Genomic DNA, 27492 nt, shown 5'->3' with positions numbered 1-27492 from the left:
GAGGTGGCCTGATACTAACTATTGCTAGATCAGCACAGAGATGTATTACTCCATACAGGTGAACAAAAAATTGCACAAGATATATTTTTTTCACAATAGATTTGTTCCTGTGTTCAGGGATGCCTTCTTCAACGGTCTCCTTGGTCATGGTCTCATGGTCTCCTTTATGACATGCATAGCTAACTGTAAGACTGAGGCTTATTCTTTCATTCCATCTTTATAGAAAACAGTTCCAGAATCCAGTTTCAGAGACTACTTATGCAGTAATTGGACGTGTGTGGAGTTGGCTTTGCGTGACATGTCTTGATGGTCATACTGTCCTGCTCCAGGTACTTCTACTTCCACAACCAGGGCCTGCAGAACCAGGACGTACTCTATGTGCAGGACTCTCTAGATGGCGCCGCCACTGTGTTCTTCGACCCAAACGCCCTGTCTGAAGACGGAACTGTGTCACTAAAGAGTGAGCTTTCCCCCATGTCGCTACCAAACACTATTCATCGACTCCAAGACACATTAATAGTCTGGTGCTAGAGACTCATTAGAGGTCTGCAAGTGCCACATATGACAGACTTCCTCCATCTGTCTCTCCCTCTCCCTCTCCTTCTATTTCGCCTCTCACTTCCTCACCACATTTCATAGGTGTAAATGAAGTCTGTGAATTGGCTGAAGTTTAAAGCTAAATGCGAGGCACATACAGTATCTCCATATCTGTGGTGTCTCCGAAGACATTCACACATGCTCACACATGTTCTCCATCAAACTCCCTCACCCATCTCTCCTGCAGTGGGACGCTTGTCTGAAGAGTGCGAGTACTTTGCATATGGCCTGAGCACCAGCGGCTCTGACTGGGTGACGGTGCGCTTCATCAAGGGAGACGATCTGAGCCCACTGCTTGATGTGCTAGAGAGGGTCAAGTTCAGCTGCCTGGCCTGGACCCATGATGCAAAGGGTGTCTTTTACAACTGCTACCCTCCCCAGGGTGGAAAGGCAGATGGTATGCCTGGCCAAAGACTTTTATATATCTGTGTGTGTGTGTGAGAAAGGGAAGGGAAGACAGGAATACCAGGGTGGGGGTGGATTTGCTGGCAGACAGGATGTGAATGTGTTTGTGTTTATGTAATTGAGAAATATACGTGTGGAAAACACAAAAATACAATAATAGGCATTGTCTATATTTCTGCCCTTTGTCCATTTGACACCTCCTCATTGCAGGCACAGAGACAACATCAAACCTCAACCAGAAGCTGTACTACCATGTGATAGGCACCAGCCAATCAGAGGATATCCTGGTGGCTGAGTTTCCTGACAACCCAAAATGGCACAGTGGCGTGACGGTGAGACCTCTTCTGATGGTTAAATAACCATTAAGTGATAACTAGAAAGTCCTATGTATTGTTACCACTATAATAACATGCCTGATTCAGCTACTGCCTTTTCAGGTCCCATTGATTATTCTATTAATGCTTTTGTAAACTGAAAGACTGAGCTTTAACCGAAGTGAGCATTATCTGGGTATTGCAATTAGTCAAATATGACTTACAGCCCCTTCTAGAAGAAAAGTTTTAGTTGGCTAAATGTGTAAGCCTTCTGGAGCCTTCAGAAAATGGATATGTCCTGCAAAGGCATTTATATAGAGTACTTTACTGATCCCCAACAGGTAAAATGCGGAAAGAATTTAAGAATACATTTTTTGCATTCATCATCCTAAGTGATATAAACTGGCTACTAGCATACTCAAAGCCCTAATATACATGTTAGTAAAAAAAGTAAGTAATGTGTCTCCTCTTTCTTCATTGTATGATCACAAGAAAACAGATTGCATAATTTCGACATATATTAGGAATCACTTGAAATGTTGACCTGTGTGGTTTTCATTACTTAAGTAGAATAGGAAATTTACCACATGGACATCAAACCAAACGTTTCACCAACTTCCATGTTACTTTAGCCTTCTTGTGATCTCACAACGTTTCGTATTTCATCAGCCACTACACACGCACACTCTTAGAACTACTTGAAACAGAGGACCTGTTATTCCAGATTGTATGCATGATACACAATCCTGGTATTTCCTCCCCTTTCTGTTAATTGTCTGTCTGTCTTCCACGGTATTAATTTTAAAGGCCCTTGCGTGTGAGCAGCTTAATAGAAACATCTGATGGAATTGCAACAAATGCAAATATATGTAAATAAACCGGTTTCCATCAACTATGTATAGCAGAAGGAGTCACCACTACTTCTTGGGGGGGCTCAAGGATGTGTCTTTTCCAAAGAAAAATACGGCACCATTAGCGGATATGAATGCTCCATGTCACCTCACATCTTACATCACCTACTGATGCGCACACTCTGAGTCAGCTTTCTCTTTGGCATTTTTACCGTTTATTGAGCAAAGGCAATGTATGGTTGTCATGGCAACATGAAATTCAAATTTAAGCGAATGCTGTCATTAACATCAACCACAGTTGCATTATGCCCTATGTGAATACGAAGTTAATCCATCCCCATCACTTGCAAATCAGCATCTAGCCACCTCTTTAGCAATAGATTAGAATACTTTAGAGGGGATTTCAAGTGTTTCTAGTCAGAATGTCTTATTCAAATATCAACAGTGCGAGGATGGAAACTCAGGGATTGACAAACAGGATGGTATGGGCATTTGTTGGTTGGCACAACAACAGAGAGCAGGAGAATAGATACCGGGGCATAAATCATAACACACACTGACTCTAGCCACCTTTCTGAACACTATCTGTCTAATTAGTTCTGCTGTTTGAGGCACAGGCTAGGCCTTTTTTATAAATATAATAATAGTTTTGATATTTTCAAATATAATTATTATTCATTGATTGTTTTAATTTGAACAGAATGAGGCATTAACTAAAACCAAAGAGGGGAAAACCACAAGACATTCAAAATGTAAACACTACACATCGATTAAACACTTAAAAGCACTCATCCACTTCCTGGCAAACACCCACACTCCACACGTACCATGAACCACAGACAAACATAGTGGCGTGTAGCATGTGGCAATACTGTGTTGGAATGGCAGCCTGAGGAATCTCAGAAACAGTCTCTGGGGAGATCTGTCTGAGAAGGCAAGAGGAAGTGCTTTGGATCTGCATTCCCATAAATACAACCAGACAAGGGCATTGTGGATCCAAACATCGTCAGCCAGGGACAGAGTACAAACCGAAAACCCACGTTATTTGTAAAGTGAATTCTCAGTAAAACCATAAACAAACCCCCCATTAAGATGCTGCGCTCACTTCTTTTAACATAGAAGAGAGAACTAGGTTGAGTTGCCTACTCCAACCCACATGGAATTAGTCACTCTTCTTCTCAGTCAATGTGCCAGAGGGATGTTCCAAAGGTACCTCCATTGTTTTTCAGGCTTCAAGGATGTGGCTTTTCCAGGGGAAAATACGGCACCATTAGCACCATTAGCAATGTTTAATGTCACCTCATATCTTACATAGCCTACTGATGCGCACACTCTGTCAGCTTACTCTTTGGCATTTTTACTGTTTATTGAGCATAGTCAATGTATGGTTTCCAGGGCAACTTTAATAGAAGGAAAAAATGCGAATTTATGCGAATTCACTCGTTAACATTAAACTCAGTTGCATTTTGCACTGTGCAAATACAAAGTTAATCCAATCCCCTCCTCTAGTGAATCAGCATCTAGCCGCATCTCTAGCAATGCATTAGCTAGAAGACTTAGAAGTGTTTCCAGTCAGAATCCCTTATTCGAATGTAAACAGTTGGATGGACACCCAGGTAGTGACACACAGGATGGCATGGGCATTTGTTGGCGGGCACAACAACAGCGGGCAAGGGTGGTAGAACCACGTTATTTGTAAAGTAAATTATCAGTAAAACCATACACAAACTCCTCATTGAGATGCTGCGTTCACTTCTTTAAAAATAGGAGAACTAGAGGTTGAGTTGCCTACTCCAGGGACGTTCCAAAGGTACGTCTATTGTTTGGCAGGCTTCAAGGATGTGGCTTTTCGAGTGAAAAATACGGCACCATTAGCGGATATGAATGCTCAATGTTATTTGTTCTGATTGATTAGTCTGTGGTCAGGTTAGCCAATGTGCCAGAGGGACGTTCCAAAAGTACCTCCACTGTTTGGCAGGCTCCACATTATCAACAGGCTTCCTGAAACGGTGACTGAGATGTTACCCAACCATTTCACTTCTGACAACTCATCCGCCCAATTTTGTTCTAACTGGCATTTCTACTTTACTGTATTTCTTTGCCAAATTCTTGGTACACATGTATATACGATGGCCACGTTACAGTTCCCTTATCTCTGTCAAAAACAAACATCAGTTGTTGCTATTTCTAAACTGTATCCATTTCATCCACCTGTACTCCCAGGTTAGTCAGGGAGGCCAAGCTGCTGATACATGATGACAGCCATGAGTGTATTTTTGTGTTTCTCACCACTCTCTACCATTTTCTGTCTCTGTAGATCTCTGATGATGGTCGCTATGCTGTTCTGTCCATCACTGAAGGCTGTGAGCCAGTGAACCGGCTATGGTACTGTGATCTGCAGCAGCTACCCAATGGGATCACTGGTGGGTCTTATTTGTATCTGTGTTGTTTATGATGCTTATTGGCCTGTCATGAAGTCACCTTTTGGATGTTCGGTAAGTTAACATCACTACATCTGGCACAGTAACACGAATGCTGATTGATTTGCTGTATTTTTATATACAAAGGCTTCTAGCATCATTGAATAATGCCAAACAAGACTTTATAAAAGAATATTTATTTTTCCTTGTACTATACTGTAAATGCTGCTCTTTCTACTGTAGAGTGACATACTGAAATCTTTACACTTCTGTGTCAAGCAGGGATGCTCCCGTGGGTTAAGCTGGTGGACAACTTCGAGGCCCAGTACTCGTACGTCACCAACGAGGGCAGTGTCTTCACCTTCCGAACCAACCTGCAGGCACCGCGCTACCGGCTCATCAACATCGACCTGCAGAAGCCCGACCCAGCCCAGTGGAGCGCCCTCATCCCTGAACACCCCAAAGACGTCCTTGGTGAGCTGAAAGACCATAAACACAGAATTACAACTAGTGGAGTGTGGATTGATGGTTGGATCACTTCTGTTCCGACAAGAACCGCAACACCCAACCCACATGAGGCTATAGGGGGCTAGTAGCAGGAACCTGATAATCCAAACAATTTAGGTCAAGTTCAAGGCTTTATAGAAGAGCACCAAAAGGTGTTTGTTGACATTGAACTTTTTCAGTTGCCAGAGGAAATACAGTCTCTGTTGGGCTTTTTTGATAAGGTGGGTGGTGTTGATATCCAATTTCAAATTTTGGCTGATGTAGGAGCCCAGAAATGTAAAGGACTCAGTAAGGGTTATGGGCTGGTCAAATACATTAACTAAGGCTTTGGTGTTAGGCCTCCTTCTCAAGTCCACAACTATTTCTTTAGTTTTTGAGGCGTTAAGATGAAGCTTGTTCTTCCTGCACCAGTCTACGGCCCAATTCACCTCCTTGAAGTACTGAGACTCATCCTCATCTTTGTTTAGGCCGATGATGGTGGTGTCATCTGCAAATTTGAGCAATTTGACGGAATAGTGGTGAGATCTCAGGTAATTTGTGTAGATGGAGAACAGAAGAGGAGATAGCACACAGCCTTGCGGCGCACCAGTGTTGAGGGTCAGAGGGCATGATGTTGCGTTATTAACTTTGACTGTTTGAGTTCTGTTCCTCAGGAAGTCCAGTATCCAGTGACACAGAGCTATGTCGATGTTCATGGCTTGCAGCCTGGAGAAGAGAATGAGTGGTTCTATTGTGTTGAAGGCTGAGCTAAAGTCAATAAACAGCATGCGTGCATAGGTGTTACTTGACTCCAGATGTTGCAGAGTAGAGTGAAAAGCTAGGTTGATGGCATCTTCTACAGATCTGTTAGCCTGGTAAGCAAACTGATGGGGATTCATCAGCGGTGACACACTGGATTGTAGGTCGGAGAGTACCAAGCGTTCAAACACCTTCATGGCCACTGAAGTGAAGGCCACTGGCCTGAAGTCGTTGAGCTCTATTGGTTTAGCTGACTTTGGGACCGGGATGATGACAGAGGATTTTAAACACTGTGGGACTGCACACTGTTGCAAAGAGGAGTTGAAAAAGTCTGTGAAGACATAAGCCAGTTGATCTGCACAGTGTCTGAAAACAGCTGGGGAAAGCTGATATGGTCCTGCTGCTTTCCCAGCCTTCTGATTTTTTAAAAGCTTGCACACCTCTGCCTCCTGGATGACAAAAGGAGGAGAGGAGGGAGAGGGGGAAGAGGGAAGGACTGCCAGGGACTGATTGTCCTCAAACCGGGCATAAAACTCATTGAGTTTGTCAGGAAGATCAGGGTCGTCATCTGGAGGAGAGGTATACATAGTGTACAGTGACTGTAGTGTGTTTTTGTTCAGGAATAGTGTGTTTTTGTTCAAGGTTCAGGAATAGGTTCCAACGCAAGCAGTACTTCCTATGACCTGTATACAGCATTTGTGCGAAAAAAAATGTAAAAAAAAAACCTAAAAAAAACATCAGACCACATGTTCTTACAAGCCTTGATTCATACTCCCCGGGCTTTTCCAGCTGAATTCTAAAACACAGCAATGTCCCAGGCCAAGCTGACCTGATGGACCCCTCTGGGCAACTTGCTGGCTGTGCTCACAAAGTGAAGTGCAGTTAGTCTGTCTGTCAGCTCCTGACTGCTGTACAACTGCCCTGACACGTCTCGCTCTCTGTCACTTTTCAAACAGGATGTGAACCGAGGGCGAAAAGTCTGACTGGTGTTATTCAAAGCCTCTTTACCTCCCATATCTTGATCATTTACAACCCCACAGCATGACAAAAAACATTCAGTCCGCAAAGATTTACTGCCACATTAGACAATAAAAAGAATGTAAATATGTGTGGTGTGGTCTGCACAATCTCATGATAGTCTTTGCTCTAGTTTCACAAAGGCCAGAAAAGAGACACTGTTTTATCAGTATACGTCAGCTCTGGTACATATGTCTTAAATCAAACTAAATTATGATGAGGCCAAAGGCCTTTAGCTGTTATTGCTTCACCTGCTTTGATGGTGTAAAGAGTTTGTGACACAGACTGGAAGTAGCAGTTTGCCCAGACACTGAGACACAGGCCTGGAAATGATTGCAACTTGTTGATTTGAAAGCTGAGAGAAAATAAACCACATAACAGCATGTGAGCCCCTAGGCTGTCAGTGTGTTTGTATTTGTGTGTGGGTGTGTATGAATCAAAGTAAGAAAGAAGGAAAGAAAGAAAGAAAGAAAGAAAGAAAGAAGGAAAGAAGGAAGGAAAGAAGACATCTATGCAAAATGCAAAACAGATCATGCAACGCTTTTGGCCCACACCCACCCTAACCACTCTTACCCAGAAGGGGGTAAATCTACAAAGTCAGAGCATCTACAAAGTCAAGATCTCATTCAAGTAGGAATGCAAGTTGACAGTGTGTCAGCTTCTCTGAGGGGCTCTGAGCCAACTTATGTAGTTACAGGGAACCAAATCACAGAGGCATTGAGCCAGCAGGGTGTTCGGCTGAAACTGAAGGGCATTCTGGGCCAACCAATCACCACAATGGGTGTCACTGACAATGAAAAGATGAGAGAGAGACATTGTCAAGAATGCTTTGCCAACTACCTGTCCATATCCGAAGATTAATACACACACCTGTATGCCTGCAAACCTTTAATGATTAACGTTTGTCAAGACAGTAGGGTCCAAACATTTGGCAAAAACAAGATTAGGCCATGAATCCTACAGCTTACTTGGTAAAGGCACACAAACAGGGGTAGATTGATTCATTTAGTCGTGTTTTGTCAATCTGACGGCCTGTCTGTGTCCTCTGCCCCTTCCCAGGTACTGTGGCCTGTGTAAACCAGCGCCATCTCCTGGTGAACTACGTGCATGACGTGAAGGACGTGCTGCAGCTGCGAGAGCTGTCCTCAGGCAAGCTTATCCGGGACCTGCCCCTGGACGTGGGCACAGTGGCGGGCATCAGCTGCAAGAAGAAGCATCCCGACTTCTTCTACAAGTTCACCTCCTTCACCACGCCAGGTATGTTAATGGTGGTTTATGGAAGCAGGAAGTGCAAAATATACCACATCAGATTCCATTGCTTTAGAAATGATCTCATTAAAGCTACTAGATAAAGATAATATATGAATCAGAACGTACCCTAAACCAAATGTTTTCAACTGACAATACACCATTGATTAATACATCATCAAACAGCATGAATTTGCCATTTATTTTTAACTGAATATTTGAAAAACAAGATACACAGTAAGCAAAGAATCTAAGGATGAGCAAAATATGAGATTTGCTATTTCAACTGAATAAAGAAGGAGTATGTGTATGGGCCTTTTGTTTGCTATAGCTGTTTGCGTTAACATTTGTGTGATTTGTATTTGTGTTATTGATTACATATTAATTATGCTAAAAGACTCACATTTATAACTAAAATAATAATATTGTTTATTGTATTTTATTTTTGTTTTGAGGGAGGTGGGGCACCACAAATCAATTCTGCTTTGGGCACCCAAATGGTCCTCTAGTCCAGGGGTCTTCAACGTTTTTCAGGCCAGGGACCCCCAAACTGATGGCGAGATGAGCAGGGACCCCCTACTATATAAATTGCATACAATTTTGTTTATAATATACTGGGCCTAGTGCCAAATAAACATAGCTACCCTGTTATTGTGTATTCAATACTAAGCTATTCAAATAATACAAAGGTTAATATATTCATTAACATTTTTATTTTTTAACATTGAATTTAATTTAACATTTAACAACATGAAAGGTACAGGGTGGCCGTGCCACTGCCATTTATAAACATACATCTCGCAAACAACTCTGAGCTAACAATTAATAACAACTTTATTATATTAAAATAATTCACAGATATATGTTTTTATTTCATCATACATAAAAAAGGGACAGTGAATCCTCAAGCATCTGTCGATTGGCACACATCCTCCCACATTTTTGAGATGTATCTTCTTTTCAATAACTCCTGACTGACACAATCCAACGCATGACGGAGGAGGAGTCTAGCACATGGAGTTGTGTTGACAACATAGACGTTATAGTGAGATTGACAGGTCAACAAACCAATCACACCGCTAGCAAGTTGTTAATTTTGTAGGTAGTAGCATGCTAACATTAGCGAGGGGGCTAATACACCTCGCAAATCCTCCCAGACTTATTTTTCAGTTACAATTAACGTTTTTTGACCTTGTACAGTGTCTATTTCTCTTTATTTATTTTTTTAAATCTAAGCAAAAAAATCGCAAACTAACAATTTATAGGTAGAAACAAGACCAGCTATGGAGTTTGGTCCGCCATCTTTTTTTTTTTTATCTTCGCGCTCTCTAGACTTGAGCAGAAACGCGTTCTGATTGGCTAGTGCCTGTGCTGTCGTATTTGCATGAAAGGTGCTGTGAGTGAACCGGTGCCCAGCTTGAGAGAGCTCGGGTAGCTGAATGTGTCGATTGGACTTAAAGATAACGTCTTCTCAATCAATTTATACGTTCGCTACAATATGTTGGATTTATGTTAATGTACATTTAAAGGGAATAAATACAATTCTGATTTGGAAGACATTTAAATTTGTGGAAAAAAAAATTGGTTGAATTTTTTTTTTTTTTTTTAGAAATATTAAAAAAAATTGTCTTATCACCCAAAGATTTCGCAACCCCCCTGCAGTACCTCCGCGGACCCCCTGTTGAAGACCCCTGCTCTAGTCTACAATTTATTACAGTGCATGAAATGCCCTGTATTGTTATTCCTAGGCTTCTTCTTCTTCTTCTTCTTCTTCTTATTCTTGTTACCTTTTTCTGCGATTAATTCAGCCCGTACCGCTTAACGTAGAAACTTCATTCAAACTTTGTCGCGTAGGACATTGGGCCATTATGACATCATAATAGGGTCTTTAAACTGGCTTGCACCTGTCCTTCACTGACAGCTGCGCCAAATCAAAGGAACTTCTTCTCTGTCCCTCTCAATTTAACTGTAACTAGGAACATTAAGACACCTTCCATTCTCTACTTTTTTTCTCTCCATCTCTCCATCTTTCTCTCTATCCCTCTCAGTCTACTTTCTCTCACACTCAATCTCTCTTCTTCACTCCATTTTTATCTCCTTTTTTCAATATTTTCACTCTCTTTTTCTCTTACACTCTTCTTTCCTTCTTCCACTCATCTTTCCTTCTTCCACTCTTCTTTCCTTCTTTCACTTTTCTTTCCTTTCTTCACTCTCCTTTCTTCTTTCCTTTTTTCACTCTTCTTTCCTTCTTCAACTATTATTTCCTTCTTTCACTCTTCTTTACTTTCTTCACTCTTCTTTATTTTCTTCTTCCACTCTTCTTTCCTTTCTTCACTCTTCTTTCTTTTCTTCTTTCCTTCTTTCACTCTTCTTTCCTTCATCCTCTCTTCTCTTCTTTCTTCACTCTTCTATCCTTTCTTCTTTCCTTCTTCCACTCTTCTTTCCTTTCTTCTTTCCTTCTTTCACTCTTCTTTCTTTTCTTCTTCCTTTCCTAACTTTTGCATTTCATGCACTGGTATTTCCTTCAGGAAATGCATTTTCTAGTTACAGTGCATGAAATGCCCTGTATTGTTATTCCTAGGCTTCTTCTTCTTCTTCTTCTTCTTCTTCTTCTTCTTCTTCTTATTCTTGTTACCTTTTTCTGCAATTAATTCAGCCCGAACCGCTTAACGTAGAAACTTCATTCAAACTTTGTCGCGTAGGTCTTGTAAAGGACACTTATGCTATGTATTTTTCACTTTTCTAAACTTTATACTTTTTAAGTTATTAAAGAAAAACGAATCTAAATTTCTCCCATTGACTTACATTGGGCCATTATGACATCATAATAGGGTAATTAAACTGGCTTGCACCTGTGCTTCACTGACACCTGCGGCAAGCCTCCAAGGGTCCTCTTCTCTCTGTACCTCTCCATTCAACTGTATAACTAGGAATATTAATAGACACCTTCCATACTCTACTTTTTTTTTCTCTCTATCACTCTCACTCTACTTTCTCTCACACTCCATCTCTCTGTTTCACTCTTTTTTTCTCCTTCTTTCAATATTTTCACTCTCTCTTTACTGTCTTTATCCAGAGCCACTCTTGTTCACTCTTCTTTCCTTACTTTGTTTCTTCCTCTCTTCTTTCCTTCTTTCTACTCTTCTTTACTTTCTTCTTTCCTTCTTCCACTCTTCTTTCCTTTCTTCTTCCCTTCTTCCACTCTTCTTACCTTTTTCTTTTCTTCTTATCTTCTTCCCTTCTTCCACGTTTCTTTCCTTCTTCCACTCACACACTTCTCTCCTCTCTTCTTTCTTAATTCCACTCTTCCTTCCTTTCTTTTTTCCTTTCTTCCACTCTTCTTTCCTTCTTCCACTCTTCTTTCCTTTCTTTTTCCCTTCTTCCACTCTTCTTTCCTTCTTTCCTTCTTCCACCCTTCTTTCACTCTTCTTTCTTTTATTCTTTCCTTTCTTCACTCTTCTTTCTTTTCTTCTTTCCTTCTTCCACTCTTCTTTCCTTTCTTCTTTCCTTCTTTCAGTCTTCTTTCCTTCTGTCACTCTTTCCTTTTTTTCTTCTTCCACTCTTCTTTCCTTTCTTCACTCTTCTTTCCTTTTTCCTTTCTTCTTACCTTCTTTCAGCCTTCTTTCCTTTCTTCCAGTCTTCTTTCCTTCTTTCACTCTTCTTTCTTTTCTTCTCCCACTCTTTCCTTTCTTTTCTTGTTTCCTTCTTCCACTCTTCTTTCCTTTCTTCAATCTCCTTTCTTTTCTTCTTTCCTTCTTCCACTCTTCTTTCCTTTCTTCTTTCACTCTTCTTTCTTTTCTTCTTTCCTTCTTTCACTTTTCTTTTATTCGTTCTTTCTTAACTTTTGCATTTCATGCACTGGTATTTCCTTCAGGAAATGCATTTTCTAGTTTATTTATTTTATTCGGTTTATTACAGTGCATGAAATGCCCTGTATTGTTATTCCTAGGCTTCTTCTTCTTCTTCTTCTTCTTCTTCTTCTTCTTATTACAGTGCATGAAATGCCCTGTATTGTTATTCCTAGGCTTCTTCTTCTTCTTCTTATTCTTGTTACCTTTTTCTGCGATTAATTCAGCCCGAACCACTTAACGTAGAAACTTCATTCAAACTTTGTCGCGTAGGTCTTGTAAACGACACTTATGCTATGTATTTTTCACTTTTCTAAACTTTATACTTTTTAAGATATTAAAGAAAAACGAATATAAATTTCTCCCATTGACTTACATTGGGCCATTATGACATCATAATAGGGTCTTTAAACTGGCTTGCACCTGTGCTTTACTCTGCCGTGCTAAGGCAAAAGACCGTAACTTCAAGTTTGGTCAAAAATGAGTTTTTGACGTATTTGTAAAATATCAGCAGTAATTAAACAAATGTACTGATATTAAATGTACTACTAACATGCCATTATCAAATTAAAGCCAGTGACATCAGTATTTTGGTTGATTTCACGATGTATAGGCTACCGACAGTTAGCATACCAAGCTAGGTAGCATTACCATTAGAATTGCATGGCAGATATGCTAAGCTATCGGGCTATTCCCCCACCCAGTGCCTGTGGCTAGTCCGAAAAAGGTGCATCTAAATCGGGTAACTTCGCTTGGCGAGCGGGGGCATGTGGAGGGGGAAAATGGGCCTCATTCTCTATCGTTCTCTCTCTCTCTCTCTCTCTCTCTCTCTCTCTCTCTCTCTCTCACACACACACACACACACACACACACACACACCCCAATGGACTGACATAGATGTTTTATGTGTTTCATGTGACAATTCAAGTTCATTGTTTTATGTGCTTAATGTGATAATTCAATGGTGTGTGTGTGTGTGTGTGTGTGTGTGTGTGTGTGTGTGATAATCATTGTACTGGTAATTGTGATAAATTAAATAGTATTACTACTGATTAATTAATAGGGTCATTATTCCATTGTTATCATACCACTGAGCTTTAACATAGAAGTTACTGCCTTCTGCCTTAGTATGCTTCACTGACACCTGTGCCAAATCCAAAGAACCTCTTCTCTCTCTGTCCCTCTCAATTTAACTGTAACTAGGAACATTAAGACACCATCCATTCTCTATTTTTTTTCTCTCTATCTCTCCATCTTTCTCTCTGTCAACTTTCTCTCACACTCAATCTCTCTTCTTCACTCCATTTTTATCTCCTTTTTTCAATATTTTCACTCTCTCTTTATCTCTTCATCCAGAGCCACTCTTGTTCACTCTTCTTTCCTTCTTCCACTCTTCTTTCCTTTCTTATTTTCTTCTTCCATTTTTCTTTCCTTCTTCCATTTTCTTGCCTTTCTTTTTTCCTTCATCCACTCTTCTTTCCTTCTTACACTTTTCTTTCCTTTCTTCACTCTTCTTTCCTTCTTACACTCTTCTTTCCTTTCTTCTTTCCTTCTTTCACTCTTCTTTCTTTCCTTATTTCCTTCTTCCACTCTTCTTTCCTTCCTTCACTCTTCTTTCCTTTCTTCTTTCATTATTTCACTCTTCTTTCTTTTCTTCTTTCCTTCTTCCACTCTTCTTTCCTTTCTTCACTCTTCTTTCTTTTCTTCTTTCCTTTCTTCTTTCCCTCTTCCACTCTTCTCTCCTTTCTTCACTCTTCTTTCCTTTTGTCTTTCCTTCTTCCACTCTTCTTGCCTTTCTTTTTTCCTTCATCCACTCTTCTTTCCTTCTTCCACTTTTCTTTCCTTTCTTCACTCTTCTTTCCTTCTTACACTCTTCTTTCCTTTCTTCTTTCCTTCTTTCACTCTTCTTTCTTTTCTTCTTCCTTTCTTAACCTTTGCATTTCATGCACTGGTATTTCCTTCAGGAAATGCATTTTCTAGTTCTTGTTACCTTTTTCTGCGATTAATTCAGCCCGAACCGCTTAACGTAGAAACTTCATTCAAACTTTGTCGCGTAGGTCTTGTAAACGACACTTATGCTATGTATTTTTCACTTTTCTAAACTTTATACTTTTTAAGATATTAAAGAAAAACGAATATACATTTCTCCCATTGACTTACATTGGGCCATTATGACATCATAATAGGGTCTTTAAACTGGCTTGCACCTGTGCTTTACTGACAGCTGCGCCAAATCAAAGGAACCTCTTCTCTCTCTGTCCCTCTCAATTTAACTGTAACTAGGAACATTAAGACACCATCCATTCTCAAAAAAATGTTCTCTCCATCTCTCCATCTTTCTCTCTCAGTCTACTTTCTCTCACACTCAATCTCTCTTCTTCACTCCATTTTTATCTCCTTTTTTCAATATTTTCACTCTCTTTTTCTCTTTCACTCTTCTTTCCTTCTTCCACTCATCTTTCCTTCTTCCACTCTTCTTTCCTTCTTTCACTTTTCTTTCCTTTCTTCACTCTCATTTCTTCTTTCCTTCTTTCACTCTTCTTTCCTTTTCTTCTTTCCTTCTTCAACTATTATTTCCTTCTTTCACTCTTCTTTCCTTTCTTCACTCTTCTTTCTTTTCTTCTTCCACTCTTCTTTCCTTTCTTCACTCTTCTTTCTTTTCTTCTTTCCTTCTTTCACTCTTCTTTCCTTCATCCTCTCTTCTCTCCTTTCTTCACTCTTCTCTCCTTTCTTCTTTCCTTCTTCCACTCTTCTTTCCTTTCTTCTTTCCTTCTTTCACTCTTCTTTCTTTTCTTCTTCCTTTCCTAACTTTTGCATTTCATGCACTGGTATTTCCTTCAGGAAATGCATTTTCTAGTTTGGAATGTGATTTACTTCAATGTGCAGATGGCCATGTTGCATTGTGTTTATTAAACAAGCATTTTAAGGGCATAACAGCACATTTGAATAAAATACATATGACGAATAGCTGTAAAACATATCATCATATGAGGGTACTCACTACTTGAGCACTCATTTTATGAGATACATTTGTACTCTTACTCAAGTCATTATGTTCATGGGTACTTGAACTTCTACATCAACGTCATTATTATAAAGCCACCATACTTGTATTTGAGCAGAGCTGTTGCTTACTCTACCCAGCTCTGCCTGTGGCTCAGACCCCAACCACCTGCCTATCGCCTCATATCATATGTAGCCTACTCTGTGCCTCAGTAGTTCAAGTAGGCTATCATCATACTCAACAAAACACAAACACACCTGAGATTAAAACAGGACAATAGACACGCCTCAACATGTTCGGTGTGTCTGTGGTTTGAGTCATTTAGTTCAGTGTATTGGCTTGTTGCAGTTGCATAATATAACTGCCTAATAGCACTGCGCTGGTGCCTCGGCTGTAGTTTTAAATAGTGCAATTAGTGAAGGAGGCAGGAGAGTGATGTACGACCTTTGCTGTCTCCTGTGTTCTACTGAGATTGAGAGACAGATCAAAGGAAAAACCCCTCTGAGGCAAAATAGAGTGTTCCAGTTCAGTCTGGAGGCAAGGAGGCTAGGCTGATCTGCACAGGGTAAACCTCTAAGCAGCAGTTAGCAGTTTTGGTCTAAAACCAGAGAGTTAACTTCCTACAAGACATGCAAAGACCAACAAAAGCTACCACAGCACCACTAAAAGCTTACTAGGATGCTAACTGGTGTTGTGGTGATATAGTTGCCAATGTTGTGAAAGATGTATTTACATGTTCGCACTGTGTGCCCAGTTGCGCTTCAAAGATTGCGCTTCAAAGATTGCTGCATAGTGATGCTTCGCTAACATTTATTAGCCTCCGTTTGGAAATTAATGTTCACATTTCTTCTCTACAAACTTGTGATTTCTGTCCTCCTTAAAATATTTCTCCATGTATTTAATATCCCAAAAAGAGGGCGATATACTAATTCCAGGAAAGACAAGCCCTTGAAGATGAACCCTAAGCCTTTTCCTTCTGTCTAGCGTCAGACCCTTGAACCTTATATTGGCATTCAAGAGTCAAGAACCACCGTTTCGAAGATGTAGCCAGTCAATCCCAAGATGCCTTTCTGCACACTCACTGTACACCCTCTTCAGGAAATGAACTCCCGCTGAAAGTACTGGGGGATGGAGGGCAAGTTCGCCACGAAAATAGGACAGACTAATGGTTTACAGCGTAGAGCTCCACGGGTAGTGAGTCAGGATAGGCTCTTTGCTCTGCCTTGTCCTCTCTGTGGACTCTGCTCTCTCTCCCCACTCCACCAGGGATCATCTACCACTGTGACCTGGGCCAGGCTGCTCCGGAGCCCTCTGTCTTCAGGGAGGTGGAGGTGAAGGGCATCCAGCAGGAGGACTACCAGACCTCACAGGTGAGCTAACCAGGCTTTCACTCACACTCACAGCCTGACACCAACAGCAAGGCTTCCACAGGAGCTGGCAGGAGAAAGTAAAAGCCGAGACCATTTGAACACACAGTAGCATTTCAACTGTTGTTATCATTTCAACTGTTGTTTTATTGCGTTCTAGTTTTTTTGCTAGGTTCTGATATTGACATTGTGGCATATTGCGATGTCTAACAAACTTAAATATTCTAGTTCTAATATTCTAGTAAATATACTAGTTTGAGAGCCAACACGGCTGGTTTAGATGGTAGTGCACTGACGACAAAATAGAGATGTTTTAGAGAAAGAGGTAAAAGTGTGGTAAAACGCAGTAAGTGTTTAGAGCCAGGCCGGAATGAATTGGTGCAAGATTTGGCTAAAGCCAACCAAGAGCATTACCACACACTTCCTTTAAACTGAATCTGCAGACGAGATTACAAGAAGATTGCATTGTCCCCGCGGAGGTTCTTGGCAGTGTTCACCACGGACGCTTTTACTTGGAAGTACTGTAGTACTTTTGTGTTTTGTAGTTCAGAACGATTACTTTCATTGACACATAATTACAGCTTGTCAGACGTGTTTTTAAAATGCCACCATTTCTCTTGAATTCCGTGACAAGCTATTTTGTCAAAGTCAATGTAGCCTATCTTATAAACACACCCATTCTGAGTAATTTATTTATGCACGTAAAATGTATAACATTCAAATCACGTGATACACATTCACTTTAATCATCTTAATACACCCAATGGAACATATTTGCAGCTTTAGAGCAAAGTACTGAAGTCAAAAATGTATAATAAATAAATGTAAATGTAAATAAATGTTAAATGTTCCAGCAGCCATTCTGGCTCTCCATGTGGGACCAGGAGAGGTCTGTTTTAGTTCTGTTTTCTACGGAAGTAAAGGTTTTGAGATGGGAATTATTCTGGAAACAAACCGTAGGTCATTTGATGCTGTCAACACACGCAGAACCCCAGCAGAATCAAACAGATGAGTAAAAGCCTGTTTAGCTGAGCAATAGGTCATCGGGAGAGATTGGACATAATTAATTTTCATGATACGATGATACTAGTGACTGTGTGGAGATGTAGACACCTCCCAGAGACCGTGGGCAGGGTGGGGAAGAACTGGCTGTGTAAAACGCAAGAGCAGCAGTGAAAGTTGGCGACTTTATGGAACAGTGTCAACAGTGTTTGGTTCCCTCTGCGTGTGTGTGTGTGTGTGTGTGTGTTAGGTGTTCTACCCCAGTAAAGATGGAACACAGATCCCCATGTTCCTGGTTCACGCCCGTGGCATCAAGAGAGATGGAACACACCCCGTCTTCCTGTACGGTTACGGAGGCTTTGAACACTCCATTCAGCCACATTACAAGTGAGTCCTACAGAGAGGCAGAGAGAGCGGGACGATTAGATGGATGAAGAGGAGGCCGTGGGTTGTACACAGTCAAAGAGAGAGGGAGAGTAAAAATTACACCTTTCTCTTCTCACTTCGCAGCTCGTCGTACCTGTTGTTCGTCAGACACCTGGGCGGCATTCTGGCTGTGGCCAACATACGCGGAGGGGGAGAGTATGGCCAAACCTGGCACAAAGGTACTAGTCGCAAAACACATTGCAAACAGAGAGCAGTTCCCAATCTTTCATGTGCGTGGCCATCGCTCCAGACTTTACCACGGCCTCTTAACCTGTCAAGTAATTATGTCTCTAACAGCAGTTCTGCTGGCAGTTTCTGTGTTCGTTCATGATGCTGAAAGCTAACAGAGAGGCTGGCTCTCTAGAACATCAAGGAGATTATAGTGTACTGTTGTGTGTGTGTGTGTATGTGTGTGTGTGTGTGTGTGTGTGTGTGTGTGTGTGTGTGTGTGTGTGTGTGTGTGTGTGTGTAGGTGGCACTCTTGGAAACAAGCAGAACTGTTTCAACGACTTCCAGTGTGCTGCTGGGTATTTGATCCAGGAGGGTTACACCACGGCCAGCCGCATAGCCATCAATGGAGCCTCCAACGGGGGACTGCTCGTGGGTGTGTGACTAGGCCCATTACAACTGTGTGTTTGTGTGTGTGTGTGTGTGTGTGTGTGTGTTTGTGTTCGCAAGTGTGTGTGTGAGATTGTATTTGATATGAACATGTATCAGGTGTAAGTGTATATAGGAGTCTGTTAGTGTGTGTATTTAATTGCATAAGCAGCAGTTGGAAGCACATGTACCTGCAGGCAGTCAGCTTTGATGACTCTCAGCTTTGGGGGACCGTTATAACTTCACAACAACAGAGCTTTGCCAAGAACAGATCAGAGAAGTGTTTTTTCATCTTTTGTTCTGAGTGCTTCATGAAATTGTTGGGCTCGGATTGAGTGGTGAAGACGTTTTGCGTTCCCTCCAGCGAGTAGGCATTTCAATACGCAGCCCAAAGCAAACTCTTCATCAATCATGCGCCTAACCACCGAGCGAGTGAGGGGGAGGAGGGGGGTTTCATGTGTTCCACAAACGCTGTGGTTATGTAAGATGAATCAAACAGAGGACAGATTCAATCAGTTTGTGAATTAAACGGCAGATTAAACAGTGAATCTCATGATTAAATGGAGGGTGCACACACCATACAGAAATGCACCACTATTCTGAAACTATATTCTGCACTCCCTCTCCTTCAGTTGAATGCTGATAGATGTAAATGTGAGTAGAGTGAGATCATAGAAATGGACTGGTTCATGTGAGTAAAGTTGGACAATAGAAATGGACTGGTTCATGTGAGTAGAGTTAGATTGGCGTTGTATCAGCTTGTCTATTAGAAGGGAGTGTCAGGAGGCCAACAGGTGCAGGTGCAGGTCTAATTAACTTTGCGGTCAGGCTCTTCTCTGACATGGAGAATAATTAGTTTGAGACTAATAGAGAATGAATTTGTGCAGATGCTGTGTGTGTGTGTGTGTGTGTGTGTGTGTGTGTATGTGTTTTTCATGTTAAGAACTGACCATATATGAGTTGGTTTTACAAGGAGAGATTGATTTTTTTGATGTGTATTGGTTTGTGAGTGTAGACTGTACATTGGTTTACATGCATTTGTGTTGTAGAATATGTGTGTGTGTGTGTACACAGGCATACATGTATATGTTGTGTTGTATAATGTGTGTGTGTGTGTGTGTGTGTGTGTGTGTATGTACACAGGCATACATTTACAGTATATGCTGTGTTGTATAATGTGTGTGTGTATGCTTGTCTGCCTCCACAGCGGCATGTGTGAACCAGCGGCCGGAGCTGTTCGGCTGTGCCGTGGCTGAGGTGGGCGTCATGGACATGCTCAAGTTCCATAAATTCACCATCGGCCATGCCTGGACCACCGACTACGGCTGCGCAGACAAACCTGAGGAGTTCGAGTGGCTCATCAAGTACATTTATCTCTATCTCTCTGTCTTATATGCAAATGCGCGCACACACACACACACACACACACACACACACACACACACACACACACACACTGATTTGCTCAGTTACTTTGAAACACTAACAATCTATTAGCCTGAGTGTATGTCTTTATTGTGGTTGTTGTGTTGTGGCCCTTTTGAGTCTGTGATCTTAAAATGTAAGTTCAGCACCTCATCATTCTGTTTAATTACAAGTTCCCCTCACATCAAGCACACGCTTGTACCAACACACATCACCAGCTCACCTCTTACCCTTTAATAACCACAGAAACAAACATTGGCAGTTTTATCTGGCCATCCTCACGTCTTCATTAATATCTAATCAATCAATAATATTTCGCTCTTTATCCATTTTTCGTCTTCATTCACTCTCCCCCTTTCCACCTATTCTACCTCCTATCTCCCAGGTACTCCCCTCTCCAGAACCTCCCCCCTGCCCCGCGGGACGGCCCTCAGTACCCAGCCATGCTGCTGCTAACTGCGGACCACGACGACCGGGTGGTGCCCCTCCACACACTCAAGTACGCGGCAGCCCTCCAGCACGGCGTAGGCTGCAGCCCTGGCCAGCAGCAGCCCCTGCTGGTGCGCGTGGACACCCGCAGCGGCCACGGCGCCGGCAAGCCCACCACCAAAGCCATCCAGGAGGACAGCGACATCTACTCCTTCATCGCCCAGGTGCTGGGCCTCAGCTGGAGGGACTGAGAGAGAGAGCTAAAGAGACACAGAAAGAGTGTACGAGAGAGGGAGAGGAAACATACACAACTGAACAGAACAGATCTGGTGGAAACAATCGATAAGCAATAAACAACCTGTAGACATCTTATTTCTTTACCTTCTTTTCCTCATAGCACTCAAAATTCACGGTTATCCTAAAATACAAATCAACATTAAAAGAAAGAACTTTTGTCAAAATAAAACTCTTACTACCACTGCCAAATAAAAACATTATTCTCGACTGCCTAGTGTGTAATACTTCCTCTTAACACTAGGTGGCAACAGCAGACAACTTTAAATATTACCATTACACACAAAGAAATGATAACCACTGCCAAAATCACAGTACTGGAAAAAAAAAAATGCTATCGATCCCGCCAGATGTCACACTATTCCTCAACACTAGACCATGTTTGTAGTTTAATTAAGAGCTCTGAGCCCAGAGGACTGTAATTACAAAATCAATCAATTTTGTAGTGGGGGGGATACAGAAAATAATAATAAGGCTCATAAATCCATAAATAGATAAGGCTGTGCAAAACTATAAATTCCTGATGTCTACATACAACATTAATCATCTTCATAGTTTTGGTGAGAAGTGTTATTTGGACTAGACTAGCCTGACTGGCAACAATAAGGGATTCCATACTTAATATTTATTATGCCTAGCAAAAACTAATATCCTTTATTAGAAGGGATAATATTTTTCAAGCTGGACCCTATTTATGAGATCTGTTTGGGTCTTAACTTTTACAGATGACAATTAACGATCAAAATTGGTCCAGTATTGAGTTAGAACGTTATTACTGGCAACCGCAAAATAGCTTTACAGTGTAATCCCATGGGACAGGCATCTGCGTCACAATAAACTGCTTGTTTTCGCCACTGACAGGCTCATAATGTTATTGTAAATGTCTGACAACTTGAAAAGGTTCCCTACAGAGATAGACCAGCGTCTGTTCATCTCAATAACTGTAAAAAAAAAAAAAGAAAAAGCTGTAGAAAATTACTATTTCTACAGTTTCTGTAGTTTAAGTTCCAGCTTCTATTGGGAAATAGAATTACTGTAGAAGTGTATGGGATTAGCAATGTGGACTCATCTTTAAGGGAATCCTTGATTAAGTGTGTTATTATACATATTTAATATTAATAATTACAAGTGATTTTGAAACGAAATTACAAATAAATTCTACATTTCATCATCAATAGGCTAATTACTACTACTTTTTTTGTTCATGTTCATTTACCATAAATATGAATTATCTGATAGTTACCCTCAGTATTAAGCATTAGCCATCATAAAAAAAACAATCAAACCTAAGTGTTCACCAGTGCGTATTGCTTATTATCACCTATGTTGATGGGTTGGTCATGGTCATAAAGTCACACTGGGTAAGGCAGGCTTAGTGTAATGTAACGTCCATGAAAGCCCATGAACTGAATGAACCCATCTTCAGCTGCAGCTCCCTCTTGTATAGGGCATGGAGTGTCACTTATCAGCTGTCACCCGGGAGGGAAGAGATCAGGAAGGGAGGAAGCAAAGGAGGAGGCGGGAAGAGGGGAAAAGTGAGGTGCAAGGGGGAAAAACAAGGGGATGGTAGTGAGTGAGAGGTAGCTGGTTAAAGGGGAGGGGAGTGGAGTGGCAGAGGGGGGAGAGAGAGAGAGAGTAGTGGAGGACTTGAGGGAGAAAGTTAGATAGAAAGTAGGAGTGAGAGCGATTGTAGGAGCAAGAGGGGAATTCAGAGAAAGAGAGATTGAGTCAGAGAGAGTTGGAGAGTAAGGAACAGAAAGAGAGGACTTGAGAGAGGGGAATGAGTGAGGAATGGAGGGTGAAGTTAGAGAGTGAAAGAAAGAAAGCTTGTGGGAGCAAGAAAGAAAGATTGAGGGAGCGTGCGCAACAGTGAGAGAGAGAAAGAGAGAAGGGGATTGAGAGAGAGACAGAGCCAGAGAGATCCCAGTCTCCTGAATTGGCGGTCACGGGGAGTTTAATCTCAGCTCACTGCAGCCATGCGTGAGTTGCTCCACTGAACCATTGGCCCTCCTAAGCACGTCTCAGCAGAGCGCTCACAGGGGCGCGGGACAGAGGGAGAGAGATGGAGGGATGTGGAGGACGGAGGAGGAGGAAGAGGAGCGGTGCAGTGCTCAGGAAGAAGGGATGGGTCATGGATAGGTAAAGCTGTGCTGGGACATGGTGAAATCTCTCATCTCCCTCCTGCATCTGGGCTGGGGATGATGAAAATGTTAAAAACTGTGGTGTCTTTCTCCCTCTTTCTCTCTCTCTCTCACACACACACCAACACCTTACTTGTGGTTTTACTTTGTCACCCACACACACTTACAATATTGTACAAACACATACACACACCTTTTTTTGCCATCTAACTTTCTCCCTCACACACACACAGCTTACTTGCCGTCTTACCTGCTTACCATAAACACGAACACACACACACACACACACACACACACCTCCATTACCTCTGGGAAACTGCAGTGAGGGAGGTGAGGAATAATTCAGTGGAAGGGCAGAACTCTACCTCAACTATCTGTGGTCCCAGAGGACACCTCCGCTAACTGTTCCACACCGTCTCAGAAGCAGAGTGGCAAGTATCTATGTGTGTGTGTGAGTGTGTGTGTGTATGTGTGTGTGAGTGTGAGTGTATGTGTGTGTATGTGAGAGAGAGAGAGAGAGAGAGACAGAAAGAGAAGTGTGAAAGTACAAGAGTGGTGGTGTCAAATATCAACTGAGGTGTGCTTGAATGCACATACCAAAGCAAAACTTTTCTGCTTCATACTGTATTTATCTCTCTTCTGGCTTACACTTTCTTTTCTCCAAAAAAGCTCAGGGTATCAACCACACTAGCGAGCGTTTGTGTATTCCCTGTTCCCACCTTAAGTGGTCGTACAGTTCAGCAAAGGCATACACACACACACACACACACACACACACACTTTGTTTGTTCACACAACAGCGGATTAATTCCCTCAAAGCCGATTTGACCGCTGGTTGGCGTTTAGTCTGCTGGAGAGCAAGGAGAGGGACAACTTTCAGCTGAAGTTTGTCTCTCCTTCACACCAGCTTAGCTGTGGCTGGATGAGTGTCCTTCCCCTCCTCTCCTCTCCCTCTGTGTGTGTGTGTGTGTGTGTGTGTCTGTCTGTCTCTCTCTCTCTGTAGGCCGGCCTTTCATCTTCAGAGAAAGAGAGGACAAAGAAGTCCCTTACCATTTCATAGCTGGGAGTCACTTGTGTGTTTACTCTCATCTAACCCGGCCCTTCTTTTATTTTTTTTATCCTTCCTTTATTGCTCACTTTCTTTCTCTCAAACCCACTGCCTCTTCGCGCTCGCTCTCTCTCTCTCTCACACACACACACACACACACCCCTGCTCTCATAATCTCCCTCTGTATTCCTCCCCTCTCTCTTCTTGCAGCCAAAGCACTCAGACAAGACTTCTTTATTGGCTTGTAATGAGTGTTTGTGAGGCACTAGACCCAACCTGCTTGGCTTGTAGGCCACTGCTCCTTCAGACTACCTTTTCAAGAAGAGGGCCAATCTAGGCCCCTGGCACCGTGGCCCCGCCACCGGCTCCGGTATACACGAAGATTAAGCAAGTGTGTAAATAATGATTTATTTTAGTTTTTAAATGCCACCCTCTCACTGTGATTTATGGGCGTGCTCTCGCTCTCTCTCTCTCTCTCTCTTCGCTGCCTCTCGGTTAAGAGGCAGCCGCTTGGCAGCAGCAGAGCAACAAGCGCAAGATAAAACTCATTAACTCCCAGTTCCTCACTGCACTGTAATAAAAGCACAATATAAAAAAAATGGAATTTGTGACTGCCTGCCTGCCTCTTCGTCTGGGAGAACACGGCAACCACACACACACACACACACGTGCATGACTGCTTGCACACATATTCACACACAGCTAAGCGAGTGCTTTTTGGCACTTTGGTAAATCTTCGAGTGAGGAGAGATTTATCTGCCCAGAGTTAAATGAGAGGGAAATGGAGAGTTGAGATGCGATTAAAATGAAAGAACCGAATTGATTTGGACAATCCACTTTTGATTGAAAGTTTTACGTCTGAGATATGCTTAAATGAAATGATACTTACCACGTACTCCAAAAGAAGAATTGAAAGGGGACTTTGATAATAAAATAAATGCTACTGGAACAGCAGGGACCGAGAAATGATGAGTTACACCGAGAACCCCCTCAGAGGGAAAGAGCGAGAGAGAAAGTAAAAGAAAAAGAGACAAGAAGCAAGAACTTCTGCAGACTTTTCATCATCAGAATTTTTTAATAACACATTTTTTATATTGCAACAACCATCTGTTTCCTCTAACAGGTAAAAATCATCAAAAAACAAAACAGGAAAAATAATCAAGCAAAAAAAAAAAAGAAAAAGAACCAAAAATAAAAAAGGATTTTTTTTTTTACTTTAAAGCCACCTTCACTTCCAGTCCTCCGTTTGTCTCCTCTTCCTCATCCCCGAAACTCAACACTAAAACTCCACAGTGAGCATGTTACTTCACACATAGTTTCTTTCAAACAAATTATAAAAATAGATTGCATTTTCAAATACATATTTACAGTATTAAACACATGGATCAGAAGGAGGAGAGGTACGAATGGAGCAACTCATTCAGTAACAATCAGCCCCATGATGATCACCTCCAGCACCACGTGTCGTCTGTGAAGGGGTTATGTGTCTGCGTGGTTCTTCTATAGGAGTGTGTGAGCGAGAGAGAGCGTACGCTCGGAGTCAGTTCGAAGCAATGGCAGCATAAAAATACAGGACAACGTGTTGCTCCGAAAGGAAAGTTACTTTTCCACGCCATTCCATTCATCAGATATTGAAAAGTGAAAATTACTAATGTCATTTTGGACATGAATGCTTACTGTCACTAGTGGTGTGCTGGAGATATAGAGATCCTTTGTTCTTAACTAGATCGTTGTTTGGATAAAAGTCCTCTATTAGTGCTGCAGTTGTGGGGTGTTTCTGAGGCCCAGACGCCCGTGTCGGTCTCCAGATGAAGCCTCACACATTGTCTGGAATGACAAAACTAAATGGAAGATGACTCAGGCAGACACTAAGCCGCTCGGGCGAACATTGTCAAGTGCATCACGTCCCAAGTCCAGTGTTTGATGCGATGCTGCGGAGGTCTATGATGTGAAATTAAAAATGGGGAGCGTAATCTGTTCCTCAAAGGAGAAAGACATCTTATCTCACTCTGGGAGACTTCTGTCTATCTGTCTGTCTGTGCCAAAGAATCATTATTTTATAGAGTTAAGAAGGGAGAAGAGCCTAGAAGTGACAAGGCCTGTACAATCCACATATGCAAACGCTCCCATTCAAAAATACCAACACATTCAAACTAGTGTGGAGCAAGCTCCTTTCCCTGACACACACATACACACACACAGCTAATCTCCGCAAAATGGAGCTCTCTAGTCCGTCTGCTAGACAATCAGCAGAAACACTTAAGAAAAGAACAGTAACTGGTGTGTGTGTTTATTGGGTGTGTCTTTGTGTGTATAAGTATAAAAATCTGTCAGTATCTGATGTGGGTTTTTAAGTGTGAAATGTAAGGTCAGCACATTAAATCGTCAAGGAACCACTAGCAATACTAAAGAAATTAACCCTTGAATACTTTGACAAAGTGCAGAAAACAAAAACCCATCATCCTCAACTTTGATCAGGTTGCCATGGCGATATATGTGCTCAAAGCAGGAATGAGACAAAACACTTTTTTCAACTTTTTTTTTTAAACCAAATTTCCAAATGATCTCCACGAAGGCATATTTTCCATAATTTTCCATCACAAGAAAAAAAAAAAAGAGAGAGAAGAAAGAGGAACCACCAAACCTGGGCCGACCCGTGGCACAAGCATTTTAGGGCTGTCACTATGCAGGGGGCCCCAACGTGCTATTATTTATTTACATTCTTCATTTGAGATGTCCTTTTTGCATGTAGCATCCAGTGACTGTTTTCAATAACGATTTGTCTTTTGGAGTTCACCAGTTTGGGGAGTGTGTGTGTGTGTGTGTGGACGGGGGACATTGGCCCTGGAGAAATCTTTGACCGTTTAAACAACGAATTTTCAAGCGTTTTGTAACAAAAAGGGGAAGAGGAACCGCATGGTTTTCCATACTGTGGCTAGCTAGGTTGTTTTGAAGCAGCTTCTTGCACAACCTTCGTAATTTTTTTTACTACAATAACAGTCTACAACCAAACAAGTTTTTTATCAAAGCAATGTCATGAGACAAGATACATTTTTTAAATAATGTATTGTTTAACAGCAGCAAAACGTGTCTTGGGTGAGCAGAAGACCTAGTGAAGTGTTCTAAGTAACTTACCCTGTTCCTCTCAGGTTGCTAACATTACCATATTACATCAACAAACCCAGAGAGTGGTTAAGAAGAAAGGCCTGCAGTACGAGCCTGCAGTACGAGCCTTGGTCCATGACGTCCCCAATATATTACGCCCACCAAATAGAATAATTTGATTGGCTAATGTGTCAACCATCGACAGTACTGCGGACCTGTTGAGTCCCGGGTGATTTATGGTTGGAATAAAATAGTTCTCTTTTAAACTTTTAAACTCTGTTGTCTAAATCTCCATACTTTATATGTGGATGTAGATAAAGATCTGTTGGGGTGGGGCCAATCAAATTAAGAAATGAAACCAATTCTCTATTTAGAATGGTTTTGCATAGTATACAGCACGATGTCAAAACCCTAACCAGCAAGAAGAACAATGAGATAAATCATAAAAGCTATTAAGTAATCCATAAATACTTGACTTAACCAGTATTTTTATTTATTATTATTATTATTATTATTATTTACTATTTATTGATTTTTGCCTGATAGCATTCACGCCAAGTTCTGTGCCCCCTGGATAGGGGCCCCCTGCAAAACAAAACAAAAAAAAACACCTAGGGCCCCAGAAAGGCTAGGGCCGGCCCTGAACCAAAAAAACAACATTTTTGTAAACAAATAAATAAATATTTGAGTAAATATGATATATATGCTC

At 41.6% G+C, this 27492-nt stretch overlaps 1 protein-coding gene across 2 annotated transcripts in view; it reads left to right on the top strand.

Annotated features, from left to right (window-relative positions):
• LOC308364295 (prolyl endopeptidase) overlaps positions 1 to 21579 on the top strand; it is a 202513-nt gene extending 180934 nt beyond the window's left edge. The window contains exons 5-16 of one of the 2 annotated variants that reach the window (XM_080837388.1): positions 330 to 460; positions 785 to 994; positions 1213 to 1334; positions 4485 to 4590; positions 4867 to 5061; positions 7909 to 8106; positions 16216 to 16319; positions 17569 to 17705; positions 17829 to 17923; positions 18217 to 18348; positions 19549 to 19705; positions 20152 to 21579. In XM_080837388.1, coding sequence (XP_080693514.1) covers positions 330 to 460; positions 785 to 994; positions 1213 to 1334; positions 4485 to 4590; positions 4867 to 5061; positions 7909 to 8106; positions 16216 to 16319; positions 17569 to 17705; positions 17829 to 17923; positions 18217 to 18348; positions 19549 to 19705; positions 20152 to 20446 — 1882 coding nt within the window. In that variant the 3' untranslated portion in view covers positions 20447 to 21579. The remainder of the gene's footprint in view (positions 1 to 329; positions 461 to 784; positions 995 to 1212; positions 1335 to 4484; positions 4591 to 4866; positions 5062 to 7908; positions 8107 to 16215; positions 16320 to 17568; positions 17706 to 17828; positions 17924 to 18216; positions 18349 to 19548; positions 19706 to 20151) is intronic. The other variant, XM_080837389.1, reaches the window with a different exon arrangement.
• Positions 21580 to 27492: the final 5913 nt, after the last annotated feature.

The sequence above is a fragment of the Sprattus sprattus genome, assembly GCF_963457725.1.
Source record: "Sprattus sprattus genome assembly, chromosome: 4".
Lineage (NCBI taxonomy): Eukaryota > Metazoa > Chordata > Actinopteri > Clupeiformes > Clupeidae > Sprattus > Sprattus sprattus.
This window is presented reverse-complemented; position numbering and strand designations above follow the sequence as displayed.